At 42.7% G+C, this 17,485-nt stretch overlaps 1 protein-coding gene across 1 annotated transcript in view; it reads right to left on the bottom strand.

Moving 5' to 3' along the window:
• ARHGEF4 (Rho guanine nucleotide exchange factor 4) overlaps window positions 1–17,485 on the bottom strand; it is a 209,474-nt gene that overhangs the window by 97,017 nt on the left and 94,972 nt on the right. Inside the window, 2 exon segments of the mRNA XM_030495802.1 lie at window positions 9,343–9,472; window positions 14,827–15,150. Of these exon segments, the coding sequence (XP_030351662.1) occupies window positions 9,343–9,472; window positions 14,827–15,150 (454 nt within the window).

Genomic DNA, 17,485 nt, shown 5'->3' with positions numbered 1-17,485 from the left:
TTTAAAAAAATGTTATTTAACACATGCTTTAAAGAAATCCTGCCTCACTCCTCTGTCAGCCAATTGGCCTTGATGGCAAAGAGCGTTTCTCCCTACCCCAGCTTAATCCAAAGTTTAATCCAAAGATTACTGATAGAACAGAATCAAAGCAAAATAAATTCTTTTGGGAGATGCGCTTCTCTTCAGATATAATCCTAATTCTGACCTGAATTTTGTGAGCAGTTAGAGGCAAACTGCTCGGACATCTTTTGCACATGAGAAGACAATTACTAGCTATAGTATTTTGAGGCAGCAAGGAGCCTGAAGTGCAGTGATCTGCTTTTATTATTGTACTGATATATCAGTACTGTAATTATGAAACTTAATTTGGTTTCTCACTGTCCTCAATCTCTCTCCATACCATTTCTATTCTATTTCCTCTAATCCCTGCATTTCCTGCTAAATGCATGCAGCATCCACAAAATGACACCATGCCTCACTGCCTTTGGAACAAGAATATTGTGGAGATGAGCATTTACAAAAAGAGACTTAGCTTCAGAGTTTGCTTTTATTATCACCTTTACTTCTTTTATATCAGTCTATGTCATTTGCATCAACTGACCTGATTAAGCCCAAGAATGCCTCCATGGAGGACAGCTGATAGCAAATCCTCTCAGACAGAGGGGACTGAACCACTGCTCCTGCTCTGTGTGCGACTCTGAGTAGTAGTCTGAAAAAGGATCCTGTGCCAGGGCTACGTTATGCCAATGCCAGAGCTATGCTGGGGATTATTTGCATTCCCAGTTTCAGGAGAAAATGAGCCAGCAGATGCTACTGAAACACAGAATTGCATCCTCTTGCATTTGCAACCCAGATCCTTCCCCAAAACAGAGCACCAATGGCCTGATCTCACCCTGAGCCTTTTTTCCTGCCCGAGACTTTCAGGACATACTGTAGGTGTTTAGTATTTCTTGGCCACCCAGAAGTTCAGGTGCATGGGTTGGCAAGTCAGAAAGGCTGGGCAGCCTGCTGTGGTTCTTCCCCACATGGTAGTGCAGTTACTCTCACTTCAGCAGACGACTGCAGAGCAGCAACAGAGATTTTATTAAACAGCCCCAAATCTACAGTAGTAGATGGAATTACAAGACCTTTCAATAATTAAAAGGATAATATGCAACTAAAGCAGATTACACAGAACTACATCTAAAATTCTTCCCAAGCCTTGCCTCTAGCTGGTAGCACCAAGTATTTTTACTAAGGAAATGGCAGTCACTGGTGGCCTTGAAGGCACTTGTCTGAATTTATCTAAGAGAGGAACTGATTTGTTGTAGCTCTACTAAAAATCTCTCTGAACAGCAACAGTCAGGAAACAAACTGAATAGCTCAGCAATTGCTCGTCATTAAAATCACTGTGATCTTTGCTAAGATCAGTTGGGAATGAGAAAGCTTCTTTGCCATGTTTGCAGTTCAAACACCCAAACCTTAAATAGGCGCATCAGTGGCTAAAAACTAAAATGCCAGATCCAGGCAGCCTGAGCCAGAACAGATCCAGGCTATATGAACATGCCTTCAAATCTCTGGTTCAAAAAGGAATTAAATGAAAGATGGGAAAACAGGAGCGGAACTTCAGCAGCCAGCTCAGGGAACTGCTTTTCCCTCTTTCAGTGCAAACCTGCCCAGCCCTCATCTGCTGCACAGCACCTCTCTTGGACATTTTCTAAAGGCAGCAATACTCTACACTGGAATTTACACAGACAAATGTCAGCTTTAACACTGGATTCTATATAATTAAGGTCAAAGAAGAAATGCTGTTCCAAAAAGAAAGGACAGCTCTAATCAGGTAGAAGCTTAAGCACTGCTTCCAAAGCCATTAAGAACCTATTTCTTTGCCTTCTGACTTAAGAAGTATATTAAGGGTCTATGTAATTTCGTTTTAGGTTTGTAGGTCTGCAGGGGGTACAACTAGCAAACACTGAATGCTTTGGTTATTTCTCATGAGTAAGAGGCTGCATTTCCAAATTATGTACTTTTTCGAGAAGGTTTGATTTGGTTTTTCAAGGTCAGTGCAATATCACACAGCAGGGGTTTTAAATCAAAAAAGAAATAAGGGGGGAAAAAAGTCCCTTACCTGTGGCAGAGTGAAGACTCTCCAAGCTCCAGTACCTGGACAGGACACCTCTCATCCCACCACCGCCACACACTACCCCACTGCTGTCTGAATCCGAACCTGGTGAGAGCCCGGAGCTTCCACTGCTGCTGCAGTTTTCTCCACTATGTGCCCCACTGGACTCACTGGGGCACTGCTGGGTCCTCATGCAGGCAGGTAAGAGGGAGAGCCAGGGGCTCTGCTCTGCTGGGGGAGGAAATGGGCAAAGCGCTCTGTAGCTGCTCCCAGGGCAGTGGTACCTGGCAGCGCTGGCTGAGGACTGAGCTGGATTCCTACCCTCCTCTCTGCTTGTCTCGATGCATCCTGACATCATAGGGGTCCACTAAGGAGGCTCCCTCTGTAGCAGCTCAATTGCTCTCTGCTGCAGCTTGTAGCAGCTCAATTTTATTAAAGCCGATTTCAAGGCATTAAAAAGCAAGGGTGGGAGAGAGATCCTGCCTCCTAATTTAGCAGAGCTGTCAGATTAAAAATAAATAAGTGGGAATAGTAGAATTTCATGCATTTTAAAAATGCCCAAGTGAGAGAGACCTTGTGTTATCTGCTTCCCCTGAGAACTCAGAAAGGACTTAACATACAAACTAATCATGTTTAGAACTGGCTGCGGCTGCTGCTATTAAAAAAACTATTTTTGTAAGTACTCAGAAAAAGAATGCAAAATGAAATCAAAGCCAGAAAAACACAGATTGAGATCTGGGGAGGCTGCAGCTGGGAGCTTTGAAAAAATCATTTAGCATCCATCCGCTCCCAGACTGTAGATCCGGGATGGTCCCTATTTGAGGCTGTGATCTTTGTAAGAGACCTCAGTCCCAAGTGAAACAGCATCGTTAACCATGTTTTAATTAGACATGTTTATATGCTCATTTTCTAGCATGTGATTCAGTGTGTCCCTGTAAAAAGAATTCCAAAGGAATACTAGTTTCCCCAGAACACAGAAATACCTGTGCTGTTTAACAACAGCTTTCAGACACCACAGAGCTTTTATGATAAGGGCCATTTCTGGACTGCCACTCAGCTAAAACACCTGCCTTACAAAAGCAGATTTGCCAAACTACCAAATTAATTGAAGAGTAACCACATGGTTTGTACCATGTGCAGCAGAAAACATTATAGAATTGCTTATGCTAGTTACCAGAATAAGTGTAAGACCAGAACTAGATTGCTTCAGTGTGAGGTGATGCAGGTCAGTTCACAGTTTGGACTGAAGTAAATGAGGAGCCCAGCACTCCTAGCACAGGTAGGAAGGTGGCAGCCACCGTTAGGTGGGACACAGAGGAGCAGGCTGTGAAACAGCAAACTGCTCCTACCATTTACAAAGTTTGTCTAGGCATCCAAACCCCAGTCTAGGAGCTTAATTTCACACAAAAATTGAAAATGGTTGTTTTACTATTTCTGTGTAAGGTAATTCTGTTCCAAAGTAAATAAAGCCACATCATCATACATGGCCATCACAGCCTGCTCTGACACAGAGCCCCTCTGACTTTGGCTCACAATCTGTGCAATAGCAGGGTTATTTTATCGCAGCAAGATTTTTGTTGTACTATTCCCTAAGAGAAAAAATCTTTGCCTTCCAACACTGCAGGTTACTATAAAACATCCAACAATGATGAACCAACTCTTGAATCCTTAAGTATTTCATCTATTCTTTACAAGAATAAAGAATATTTTGTTACTACTGCAGTAATAGCAAAAATAACATTTCTACAATGGCCCATAACAAAAAAACATTCCTTCAATTATTTTGTGAATGTAGCTACTTAGACCAAAATATCTTCCTCTGATGCCTCACAGTACAAAAATGGAAACGTGTTCTCAATTTGACTGCAGTAGAGCCACTCTTCTGCATTGACCTGGTCCTTCCAGGGCCTCCTGGAGCTGTCTGCATGAAAGTACAAATGGAAAGAAACACTTCTTGCTCATAATAATGGGGGAGCAGTGGATGTGGAGCACAGGGCATTGAGAAGAGGAAGGAACAGTGCAGTTCTTCAGACACAAAGGTTAAGGAGAAGGTACAATTCACTCCTTATTATCCTACCCCTGCTCCTTGAAGTCCCTGCCTGGTACATGAGAAGTAAGGAAACTCCACATACCTGTATCTCTCCTTGACTGAACTACTATACCTGATGTTATTTACAGCTCTGCAGCAGCTGCCCCTGCCTGGGAGATCTCTGCCCTCACCCTGCTGAAACTGCTCCATCTGTTCCTGTGCTCACTCTCCCACTCTCTGGACTGAATGCTCCTGACAAATACCAGAAGATGTTTATTCAGTGCCAGAGAACAGTGTTGTAACCCTAGGAAGGTGCTATAGAGGTATGCATAGTATGCGTATGCACCGGACAGGCATTTTCTAGTAGAATGGAAAGTGAGGAAAAATACCACAGAGCCAGGTTGTGGAAAACACAATACTGTATCAATTAAATATTAAACTGCAACCCATCACAGAGGGATTTTTGCTAAATCTATATAGAGATTTTCTCCTGTGACACTAGAAAGAGAAGTTAGCTAAAGCTGCTGCAGCACCAGCTGACTCCAACCACAAGTTAAGGATCTCACTGGGCAGCCTGATCAAGGTAGTGAAGCAGGCCTGAGACTCGGACAGCCTGATCCTAAATTCCTGCGGGATTTTTTAGTTTCTGTTGGGTTCTCCTATAGTCTTGTCTCTTTGAACCCCAATTGCCTGAATCATTCTTTTTCCACTCTTTGCCCCATGGAAAGCTGTTATTGGTATGCTAAATCTGTAGCTAATACATGCAATCCCACTCAACCTGCTATTTTCAGGAACTCAGCCATCACCTGGCCCAGCTTCTAAGGCTGGATGAAAAAAAAAGCTGGAGCACATTACGAGGGACCTCACAGAGCACTAATATTTGTGGCTATGGTTAAACAGAATCAAGCTTTGACATTGAGGGTCTAATCTCTCTGTGATTCAAACACAAAGTGAAGAAAAGCCCAGCAGGCAACTCGATTACTTTCTAGCCACTTAAATTCAATGGTACTTCCATGGGTTAATAAGGATGGAATAGACATTTCATGCTACAGCTACAATGATACACTTCTGAGGACTTGCATACCACATTTTTCCGTGTCCCTTCAAGAACTAAAATGACAAAAATGGAATAAATTGCTCAGCTTGTTATTTTGCTGTATTACAGACTCCTAAATATTTATAGGACATAATAAAGTCCTGTTATTAAGCTAATATTTTCTCTCTTGAATAGATTTCTCCAGTGGCTGTCAAACATCTTCACATTAACTGTTGCCAAGTGTGAGCTTAACAGCCCATCTATAGCTGGGAAAGGAAGATGAAAGCTGGCCACATGACGTTGAGCAAACAAACAGCCCTTTGCCTCTGAGAAATACTTTCCGCTATAGCAGCGAGGCCAGAGGATAACTCGGTATCACCAAGTGGTCACTGTTTTCCAGACTATCTACAAAGGATTCAGCCTTCAAGAATCTGGCCTGCCTATTTGTACTGTTTATGGAAGACTTCCAAAGCTACCAGTACGCTCATCATCAGTACACATCAGTCAGAAGGAATTAATGCCTCTTTGGTTGGCATAACCAACACCAGCACTGTGGTGGAACTCCAAGGCATCTCTTGTAGATACCTGATAGCAGGAAATGTAAAGATCTTAGGCTGTTTAAATCTGACAAGAAACAGGGGAAGATGCCAAAAAGATTCAGTCTGCATTTAAATAATGATTTTAAATAATACAGGTTTATGATCTGTTATAGCACAGATACAAACCTGACCTTGGAATACACTAGTTACATGTTTCTCCCTCTATGAGGATATGACAAACCCTGAAGGTTTATGGTCATATGTGTGGCCCTATCCAAAAGTTTCACAGATTCTCTGAGAGGTAGCATGGGGGAAGCATATGGGAGAAGGTGACAAAGGCAGGCACAAGAATCAATTGCTAGACCCATGAGCTAGTAGCTCCCTCACCCAGAACTGCTCACCTCCTATCTTCAGCCCAGTTGTAGCTATGTTCTCACAGCTGCATCCACTGTGCATCAAACAGTTTCCCAGTGACAGTCCCAATTTTAGGCACTGCCTCCAGAATACAGATATCAGACTCAGGAGAAAGATGGGGAAGGAGAGGATAGGTAAGCTAGCCTAAAGACAAACATGCTGGTTCACTGCTTTAACCAAAGCATTGTTATCCTACCACTGCTCACTCCAGTACATTTTGGGCCCTTCCCTCTTACCCCCTTCCTGTGTCAAAAGGTCTCTCAAGATCTTCAGAAGCTGCCAAAAAGCAGAAAAGCATTCCCATAGGTACATTAGGAAGTAGCTTGTTTCCTTCACTGGTCTTTCTCTCTAGCTCAGTCTACTCAAACACTGCAGTAAACCAGGCAGGAAGGAACAGATATGCATTGCAAGGTACAAATGAAGACATGAACATAAGTAGACAACTAAAGGGAAAAGATGATACTACGTACCAGTGATACTACCTGCCAAAGTGCATGGTACAGTCAAGAAAGTCCTTCCAAAGTGTTCAAACATTCCTGATGTTTGAACAGGACAGTTAATTTTGATAACCTCGGGGAGGAGGATGTGTAAGCACATGTTGGTGGGGGTGTTCAACCTCTATCCTTCTCTGGAGGCAGCTCAAGACTCATTCAATCTTCTCTGAATATAGAGATCAGCACCACCTCAGCTGCTCTCTATTTCACAGATGTTAGAGCCATCTACTGGCTCCTCACAGTTTCGTCAGGTGGCTGCTCTGGACAAAGAGGTGGCAGGAAGGCAGTTTACAAAACTTGATCAGGGAGCAAAAGCACAAGTGTGCCTGACCCAAACTGCTGGGATATACAGATGACAGGTTTGAGCCTGCCTCATTTCTTCCAGCATGACCTAAAGGTAGAGACAACAACGTCTTGGTGCTCTAGTGCCAGTCAGATGAAGGTAACAAGCACAGCAGATACAGCATTAAAACCAAGTCCTTCTGCCAGTACTCCTCCTACGTTCTAACTGGGAACAAGCAGCCTCACCTAAAATAGTAAGTTTGTACCCAGCTAAGCTCTTGTCCTCAGGTAATGGGTAGGTGACTGACAGGAGTTTCATAGCTGTGCATGGCACCTTTTGGGCTGGGATCATGACAGCCATCTTTTCACAGCTGAAGAACTAGAGAGGGCCCCAAAATACCCCATCGCCCACAGCCTCTGCAGCGTTCCCTGCTCAAGGTGACCAGGTGCAGGCTGTGGGAGTGAGAATTCTATCTGTATTTTCAACATGGAAATATGTAGTACTATTGCATATTGCACAGTGCTTTCATAACCAGTGTCTTTTATGACTAAAGCATATGCTAGGATGCTTTAGAGTTAGGAACCTTAAAACACAGATTAAATATATCCATTATTAAATGACCTAAGCTCTGTCAAAAGCAACAGGTATCACAACAATGCTTGCAAGAATCAATGAGAGCATTCTGCTACACTACTGCTGCCTCAAAGACATTCCAATCTTAAATTCATCCAACAACTTAAGAGTATCGCTTCAGTAAATTGCTGTTCTCTTCCCAACCATGTCCTACCACAGGAAGGATACGTGTATATACTCATCACCCCAAAAATGCTTCACATGAAGCCCACAAACAGCAGCTAATAAAGGCTGTGGTAGAAGCATTACAGCACTTTCTCTGTTCATCAGTTTTCTCCCCCACTAGCATGCTTTTGGTGGTGGAAAAAGGATTCTGCTGCATTTCATTTTCTTTGCTTATTTACACAGAAATTCCTGTGGTCCGGGCTTAGGTCATGGCATGAAATTCACTTGCACCTACTTCAGAATAGTAGATGATTCAGGTTTATTGCCCCATTTCTAGGTAGTATATAAACACCTACAGCACTACCAACTGGTCAATCTACATTTACTCCCCCTATTCACCTTCTCAAAGTCATATATATTTTCTAACTCCCTCAGGTCCCAATTGGGAACTATCATAAAATTTGTATCAGCTGTGACTCAGAATTTACTTCTATGACAGTGGTGCTTAGGGATTTCAGCTTATGTCAGAGGTGCACACACAACTTGACAATGATGAGTTTCCATCTGGGATTTCCAAGGAATAAAGCTGCAGCTTTATTAAAATCAGCCAGGGAGCTGGTCCTAAGTGTTGGGGCAACACCAGATGCTTGTGACAGCAAGTGATCAAAGCCCTCAGTGCTGAGAGAGCAGAGGCAGGGCTTTTGACACCATCACAGTAAGTAGTTTCTTTTCTCACTTCTAGATCAAACGTCATGACTCCGTGCACGAGTTGTACAAGGTGTCAGAAAGCAAACCAGTTTTGCTTGACAAAATATTATGACCATTCAATTCTGACATAATTAGCACAATATTACAGTCCCTTAATGAGGTAATTCCAGCAGTGTTTGATCAACGGTACAAAGAGACTTTCTGAGGCAGAAATGGCAGCCTGGCACCCAACTGTGGTTGGCTTTTCCTGGCTAGCTTTCTAACTACCAAACAACTCTTCTGCAGTCTGCTTTTCTTATCCCACCCCAAAGTGCTATGATAAAGACATCTGCAGTGCTTTGGCAGGCAGTGTCAGACGGAGAATTTAAAAACCTGGCAAAGATACGACTCACTGTTTAATAATCTGTGCAACTTACATTTAATTCTGAGAAAGGGTCAGTCACTGGGAATGAAGCAGACACGATACTTCGTGCACATTCCTCATAAAAAGCAGTGTTCTTGTTCATTAGGACGATTTAAAGTACAGGAAACTTCTACCTCTAGAGGCTCATTTAGTTGCTTTAGTGCCTAATTAGCAACTCAAGAGGAATCTCACCATACCCACCGTAGTGCTCTCCAGCAAACACAAGGCAGAGAGTCTGTTTTGTCTGCAGAAACCTAATTCATGAGTGTGATATATGACATCAACCTAGGTGAGACAGAGTTCTCATGAGACAACACAAAGTTCCTACATCGAACACACTACCATTGCCATTAGCCACCTTTTCTTCACTAAAAAGCTGACCACTGCCTTTTAACAGCACCCTGGTTACTCACTCAGGGAGAAAACAAACCAGAACATGAAAAGCACATGGAAGAATCGAAAGCAAATTTCTGCTCAGACACAGCTGCAGCATTCAACATAAATTAGGTTAGAATTCTTATCGCACAGTTTCCATACTCAGTAAACCACAGAATAATTCTCTCAAAATTCATGTCCAAGTAAGACTAGTGTACACACCGGGAGAGGAGATGCGCCGCTTCCAGCCCACACAGTCTAAGCCTGTCGGAGTGCTCTGGGAAAAGGGATGCAGTTTCAGTGGTAGGATGTCAAAAGCAACAGCAGACATGATGGATGGACTTATTCCAGTCTGCAACGAGAAAGGGAAAACAAAAACAACCATTAACTTAGATGCTCTGTAGGACAAAATGTAGCATTTATCACCATTTATGCCTGCTCAGGTAAGTAGTACATTAATGTGTAGACACATGTGAGTGATTATGGCTAGAGAGGTTAGAAAACAGTGAGAAAGCAGGGAAAACTGCAAGGTAATAAGAACAGAAGTAAATAACCAGGTACTGGACTCACACTTCACATACTACCACCCATACCTACATAGAAAGTTTCACTCCTTCCTATGAAGCGTACCTAGCAGGATAGAGAAGTGTATCAACTCAACAAGTTATCCCCTCAGCTACAGAACCATTTCCCACAACCTTATGACTAATAATTCCACTTCTGGTATTCTTCCCTCAGAGATTTATAGTACCAGTCCCCAACCATATAGGACCTGGATAACACAATGTTCTTCTCTTTGGTTAAAGCTATAAATAAGATCTCTTGCTCCTTCTACCATTCCATTGTTTTCTGTCTCCTCTCATCCACCCTGAAATAGAAATAATGTCTGCTTGATAGAAGGAAATGAGACCACCATTCCCCTGCTACTTCATCAGGGAATCACAAGACACTGAGCAAGATACTACAAGAATATAGATAATCTGACAATGAGCAATACAGATTGTAGTCAAAGTCACTGAAACTTATAGCACTTAATGCATAACATAGATACGCTTTTATTCCTTTTCCCTTCTCTTTTCTCTCCCATACCTCCTATGGCCGGCACACACAGAAAATACCAGTGACTGCAGGCAACTGGGAGTAAGCACTGGTCCTATGTGTGTAGCCATTTTTCATCTCTGTATTGCTACTGCCCCTTCCTTTTGCTGCTGTGGCATTCAGTTACAACATACCCATCCCTCACTGAACCAGGACTTGGGTATATTAAGGTCCAGTAGTTTATCTAGGATCTTTCCTTCTCCATACCAGCCCGCCCACCTCATGTCCCATCAGCATAAAGTCTGCTGACTAGCCTTGGTGCTGAAGCCTCTTCTTTACAAGATGGCAATTAGTCAAAACATCCTTCCAAAACTAAACAGCAAACTAAGCCCACTAAATAGCCATGTGGTGGCCAAGCAGCTGAGAGTGCTGCTGCTCCATGCCTGGTTTGCTTTACTCTTCCTGGACTTCCTTGCCTAAACCAAAGAGAGTACAGCCAATAGTTTGGCACAAATCATCATCTCCTGAGGGATGGCATGAAGCCTGTTCAAATTAACCTGAGCAGTGCCTGTTTTTCTACAAGAGTCACAGGGAAACTCCAGTGGGAGCACATGCTCTTCCAGTGACAATGAGATCAATAAAAACAAATAACTTACTGGGCTACAGCTCTGAAAATGCCAAGGGTAAAGTCTAGGTTATTTACACGAAAGGTGGTAAAAAGCATTATCATTCTGTTTAAGACTAGGAAGCATTAACTTCCTGATTGTAACTGCCTTAGGGCTGTTACAATAAAAACTGCAGGCTTCATTCTTATTAATCCCCAGGACATCAGAGCACATTTCAGGTACAGGCATCCTTTCATTTCTACAGCATGGGAGCCAGGCCAGTACAACCCGAACTCAGGAGAAGCAGCATTTTCAGAGATGTTCATAATATGTGGGCAGGGCTTTCCCCAATCTACAAGGGAGAGGAGGGTAGATGAGGGACTAGAGCATAGTAAAGACCCTCTCTTCTGCCTTTTCTGCTATAGGTTCAAGGAGATTATTTCTGTGCTCTTCTGCATAGCAAAACCTTCAGTGCCTGGCATTTACCCCTGTTGTGTGCCTGTGCCTTGTCAGGTGCACAACAGGAGGAGACTGATCTCACTCAATCCCTGCTCCAAAGTGTGTTGATTACTCTAAGATTAACTGAGGTGCCCACAGTGCTTATAACCATGGTAGCACACAACAAAACTTAATTTTCTCTTATTTGAGATGGGGTAAAATCAGATTTCCATGAGTCATATTCAGGGCAATAAGCTAAAGATCTATTTTTCACTGCTTCTCATTTCCCTTTGAAAATAAAAGGGAGAGCTTTTTCTGTACTATACCCCCTCTGGGTATAATCCCTTGATGGGCCTTTTTGGAATCTCTCTAATTTGGCAGTGCAGAAACTGTGTTCTAACCAATGCATGTAGAAGCCATGTCTGTGCTTCTGTTGCTGTGCACTGGAGATTGAGAGGCATCAAGCTTAACAGTTGGATTTTAAGTTTTTGTCAAAATAGGAAGAGCAGGATGGGAGCACACAGGCCATTCAGAGACATCACTAAAACCATTTTTGCAAAAATAAATCCCAAACCAGAGCCCATCGCCATTACAGCATTACATGTATAAGTGGTTTAGGGCATGTCTCTGCTCCAGCAAGGGAATTTATACTGCATCAAAAATAAGAAAGAATAAAACAAGTAAGAATTAAACCTAAGTAACCCCAGGCTACACCGTGAAACCCATCACCACGTGAAGGGCAAAGCCAATGACCAAGCAAAAGAAAATGGATTAATCCACACCCACGTGAGTTTCTCTTCTTCCACTTCGAGGGGTGCTCCTTCAAACACTTGCCATGACCAGTTACACATTAACACTTTAAGGTATAAGATCAGAAGCTGCTCAGCTTGTTACTGGTCACATTTCACTATAAGGGACAGCTGGGTCAAGCTTTGAGCTTGACTCTGGGAATTTACACAGACTGTTCCCATTTAAAGCAGACGAGCAGTTCACTGGACCTAAGCAGAATAAAGGCTGGTATATAGAATTGTTCAGAGCTGGTATTTCAAGTGGTTATTTTATTAAAGATTGTTTCTAGACTGTTTGTCCACCTCCCTCTGAATCCCAAGTGCCAGCCTTCAGCATAGCTTCTTATTACCACTATACTCATGTGTGTTCATTGATCTGAATGATAGAGCAGGATCAGAAATCAGCACTTGAAAAATCAAGAATTCCTCCCTGGTCTGACCTATTGTTTCCACAATATTACAGCATTACATCACCTTATACGCTGACCTGATCTTGACTTAACACAATACGACTTGTCATAACTGAAGCCACACATCTCAAGGCAGCCATGTGTCAGAAAACATAAGACTTGCAATTTCAGATCTCCAAAGGCCCTTACAGTTGCCTTGTTCCAGTCACAAAGCCACAATAGATAATGAACATCTTACAAAGCTTCTTTTGTGATGATTTATTTCTCCTTATAAAAAGGGATTTCACAACCTTCTAAAACTGCCCTCAAACACTGCAGGTTGTGAGAGCACTCCCACCACACTTGGCAGTATGAATAAGCCAGCATTATTACAGGAATAGAGCATTGGAAAAACAGAATAAAACATAATAGGAAAAAGAAACCATGTGATGACCACTATAAATAGAAAATACAGGCCAAGAAATGCAGTTTTATGGGCATACAGGAAATAGCCCTTGAATCCCAATAGTTCTTTCAATTAAAGCTAGCATTGTGCTCTCTTGGCCTGCCCGCAAAGATAAAAAGTGTCAACAGCCAACAAAACATACTTAAATCAATAGAAACAGTAAGAAACAACCCTACCTACATGTTACCAAATATCTTCTACTCACCTCCATGCACAGCCCAAAGAAGAATGATTCAGAAAACCGAGGCCCAGCAGCCCCTAGGCTGTTAGCGAGGGAAGGCCAATGGCAGAGGGGCAGCTGCACATCATTACACAGCTGATCTCAATTCAGGGGTAAATTTGCACCACAAAATAAGGGTGGAAACACTTACAGGAGAAGCTGTTTTCTGGCAGCATCAAAATGTATAGTCACTCAGCAAAACAGACAGCATTCAAGCTGTGTGCTCTGATGGCTCTAGGGGAAGCTGTTGAAGTAACTGGTCACTTCTCTTAGAAGCACTAATGGTCTCAGTGCTGGCTAACACACATTGCAACATGGGCTAGACTTCCATCACTATCCAAGCTTGTCAAGGAACTGTAAGAAGTATTTTTAGCCTGCTTTACTGGCTTCTGTTTATCACTGAGCCTATGTTACCAGGGATTCATTTTCCCTAACTTGTTACATGTCTGGACAGCACTAAGCACTCAGAACTCTGAACAAGGAAGAAAAATAACACAATTTCTTTTAAAATCTTCTTAATCTTAACATACACATGCCTCAGGAGCATGACATGTGGTCTTCAACACATAGGTAGTAGTGGGGCTGAGCCACAGAAGCATCCTCACTGAACTGAGAGAGTAGGCAACGTGTCATAGAATCATACCAAGCACTCATCCAAGCATTAACTGGCAACATTATGCTTTTAAGAGGCCTATAAACACAAAATAGCACATATTTTTAGCCCTTTTTCTTGAGGAGGGGAGAACAGTGGGCAGTTTTTCAGAAACCCTGGCTATATGTCTCCACAGAACTATTTGTTCGAGCACATGATGATGTGGTGGCAGGACTGGGGCCTCAGCTCCCCTCAAACATTGTCATTATGATGCAAGAGCAGCCAGAAACATGCAACCAGGACAACAGAGAGAAAGGGAAACAAATGCAGATAACAGACCAAACCAGAAACCTCGAGGAAAGCTTTTATTTGAATTTCTGCTACTTGTTTTCAAGCTTGTTCAGAAGCTTCTTCCATATTATCATCTGACGCTGCATGGAGTATCCCTCTATCTCATGTCCTTTTTCCCCAGTAGTTCTTTTTTATGCATGAAAACTAAATTTGGCTCTTGGATACAGATTCAAGGCTCTCCCTGAAGGGAACAGACCTTAGCTCTGGATCCAAGAGTAACAGACGCCATCAGTGTGAGTCACAACAGCCACAGAATTTGTCACAAGCAATCACAATGCTGATCTAAAAGTCTCCTCTGATGGAGAGGAGAATACAAACAGCTAAAACTCCAATGGCAATGTCCTCTTGAGCACTTCACAGCAGGAATTTGCCTCAGTAGGAAGTGTGGAGTTAGCCTCAGACACAAGGGAAGTGTAATTTACAAGTCCCTTGTTCAAGTTATACAGCAGTGCCACAGGGCACAGAATGAGATTTCAGCAGTTTAATTGATATTGATTTAAGGCAACTTTGATTTGCTCCCTGCTTTCCTTTCAGCTCACGGAACAATCTGATGCTCTTGCATCTTATTGTCCAACATGGCATGGGGCAAGAACTGCTAACGTACAGTGAATAAAAAACCCACCACCTTTAGAGATCATCACTTAAGGACCAGTTTAATGTTAAATCAGTCTCCACAGACTATTAGGCCCAAAGAAAAGCAGACAGAACTGGTACCACAAAAAGTACGACGACAGGAATATGATGACAGTAGATAGAAGCAGCCAGAGCAGAGAGGAAGTCAGTGCCAGAGAATGAGGACGATGGTGTACTGTTTCTTACTTTTAACTGGTCCTCTGGGAGATGTCGCAACTGAATCCCTCTCTCTGGCTGTGTCTCCTTCTCTAGCTTCCATTTCTGGTTCCTCTCCATCCAAACATCATCGAAGCTGAAGCACTTATAGAGGGGTTTAGGTCTCTTCCTCCTCTCTGGAATCTCCTTGGCTTTTTCATCTGGAGCAAGGAAGGAAAGCCTCCAGGCTTTGCTCTCAAGGGTGGAGATAGGGTGTGGGGATGGTGGAACCTGGGAGGGCCTCCTTTTGCGATGGGGAACCCATTTCTCATTTGGCCTCTTTTCAGGTGGTGTTTGACATTGCTGTTTAGACTCCTGTTTTACAAACAGCAGGTGAAAACACAGGGTTTGTTGGCAGGAATTTTGTTTGCTTCAGATCAGTTTGAACATAAGATGCCAAAGCTCAGTTAGGTAGCCCGAGAACTATTCAGAAGAGTTTTCCCAAGAGAAGTGGCTGGCTAAAACCAGTCTGCCTGCTCACTCAGCCTTCTCCACAGGCTTAGGGCTACTCCATCTCAAAGCAGCAGCTCTGCTATCCTTTGAGAGGGTAATATACACTCCCTCGGCACAGGACAATGCCCTTTGCACCCTTATTCTAGATGGCATATTGCAATAACACCACTACTGGGATTTAGGTCACACTGTATAATATTATTTACAAAGACAGACAGTGTCTCTGAGAATAGAATAATGACCAGTCATGTCTGTCAGTGCTTTTCCAACTGTACTTCAGCTATACAATGTGAAAAGGCCTCCAGATGCCTGCAGGTCTGATGTATTAAGTCCTGTGCTTCCTGATATGTTCTTTATGCTATCCATTTTATTTGCTTGATGTTGGGCCAAGAGCAAGGAATTGCACAGTTTTGTCCTTCATTCTCATTTGCTTGTAATGAGTAGTTTCACAACATCACAGTTTTTATACTGGAAGAACTTGAAACCAAGCATGCCCTGAGGCATCTAATTACCACTCCAGGTAGCACCAGTATTAGAATCAGTATTAGAGATAACAACAGTGAGGAATGAATGATCTCAGGGGTCCCTTTTCATACCAGGAAAATGTTGTGATCTGACAACACTATCTTCAGTTTCTCACAGTTCATTTGAAAAACCCAAATACAACAACTCTTAAACCACTGCAGGCACTTCCTATCTACTCTCAGTTAACCAATCCCACATCAATTCTTGTCATTGGTAAGAGAAGCCACAGTCTAGAAACACTTTTTATTTACTAGATGGTATGCAAAAGGAAAGCGTATCCTGCTAGTATTCTGTCCTAAATGGCATCATACTGGAGAGGAGCGAGGAGGAGAACTTGCACAGATTCCAAACATGGGACATATTAGGACAGTTTGGTCTAGATTAGACATTAGGCAGAAGTTCTTCCCTGTGAGGGTGCTGAGGCGCTGGCACAGGGTGCCCAGAGAAGCTGTGGCTGCCCCATCCCTGGCAGTGTTCAAGGCCAGGTTGGACACAGGGGCTTGGAGCAACCTGCTCTAGTGGAAGGTGTCCCTGCCCGTGGCAGGGGTTGGAACTGGATGAGCTTTAAGGTTCCTTCCACCCCAAACCGTTCTATGATTCTATAACATCCCCATAGTGGAGGGCACACTGCAAACTGAGCTGAAGGAACTTCACAGTTATGCAATAATGTCTTTACTGATGTGGAAGAGAAAAGCACTTTTTGAATACACCATTAAATTTATGACCTTTTTACTTAGCAACATACATAAGGAACACCATCCCTAGTATTCAGATGATAATTATGTTGGAAAGACTTAACACTGCAACTGTACTTTACCCAGTATCTCTGATGTATTTTCAGAGATTCCTGAAAACTACTTCACCTGCAAATCCAGGCTGCAGTTCTGCTTCACAACTATGATATCATGACCATGGACATAAATAAAAGCCCTATCTACTTTAATAGATTAGACGTTATGTCCTGAAAGCTGGGACATTTACATTACTTTCTGGGCTCCAGCTGCATTTATCCATTTCAGATATCATCTTCTGTGGCCTCCAGAAGAATCAGGAAAATTAAACTGTTTTCACATGGCTTACATACCATTTCAATTTTTCATGGTTTTCTTTGAATTATTTAATCTGGCAATCAATTTAAGTAATTATTTATTTGCTCCTAATGGTTATACTATAGGATGTGGGCTTGCCTGTTCAAAGCTTTACATGTCTCATCTCTGCTCTCTTTTAGATGCTCTTTTGGGTTATCATTTACAGGTCAATGATTTTATTCATACTCTGAGCCCTCAGCCGCAGAATTGCTCAAGTAGCTCCGGACATCATCAGCAACACTGAAAAAGTAGCATGATCATGCCAGGCCCTGAGATCTCGGCTAACAGATCTATCTCAGTCACTCTGGTGGTTTGTGCTTAGCTGCTGAAAGAGATTCCTAAACTCACAGCCATTTACAACTTGAGAAATCCTCTCTGGGATGAAAAGCCTACTGACAGTGGAAGTCTCTGCTTTTAAAGGTCTCAGCCAATGAAGAAATCCCTATTGAAGATACTATCGTTTCTGGGAGATCCAGCCTATCACAAGAAAATTAATGTGTTACCAGGAGTAGAATACAATACAACATGAAAAGGAGAGCCTGAGTCCATGTTGGGTTTGGGTTGGTTTTTCCTATTTGCTGTAG

The sequence above is a fragment of the Strigops habroptila genome, chromosome 8, assembly GCF_004027225.2.
Source record: "Strigops habroptila isolate Jane chromosome 8, bStrHab1.2.pri, whole genome shotgun sequence".
NCBI lineage: Eukaryota > Metazoa > Chordata > Aves > Psittaciformes > Psittacidae > Strigops > Strigops habroptila.
This window is presented reverse-complemented; position numbering and strand designations above follow the sequence as displayed.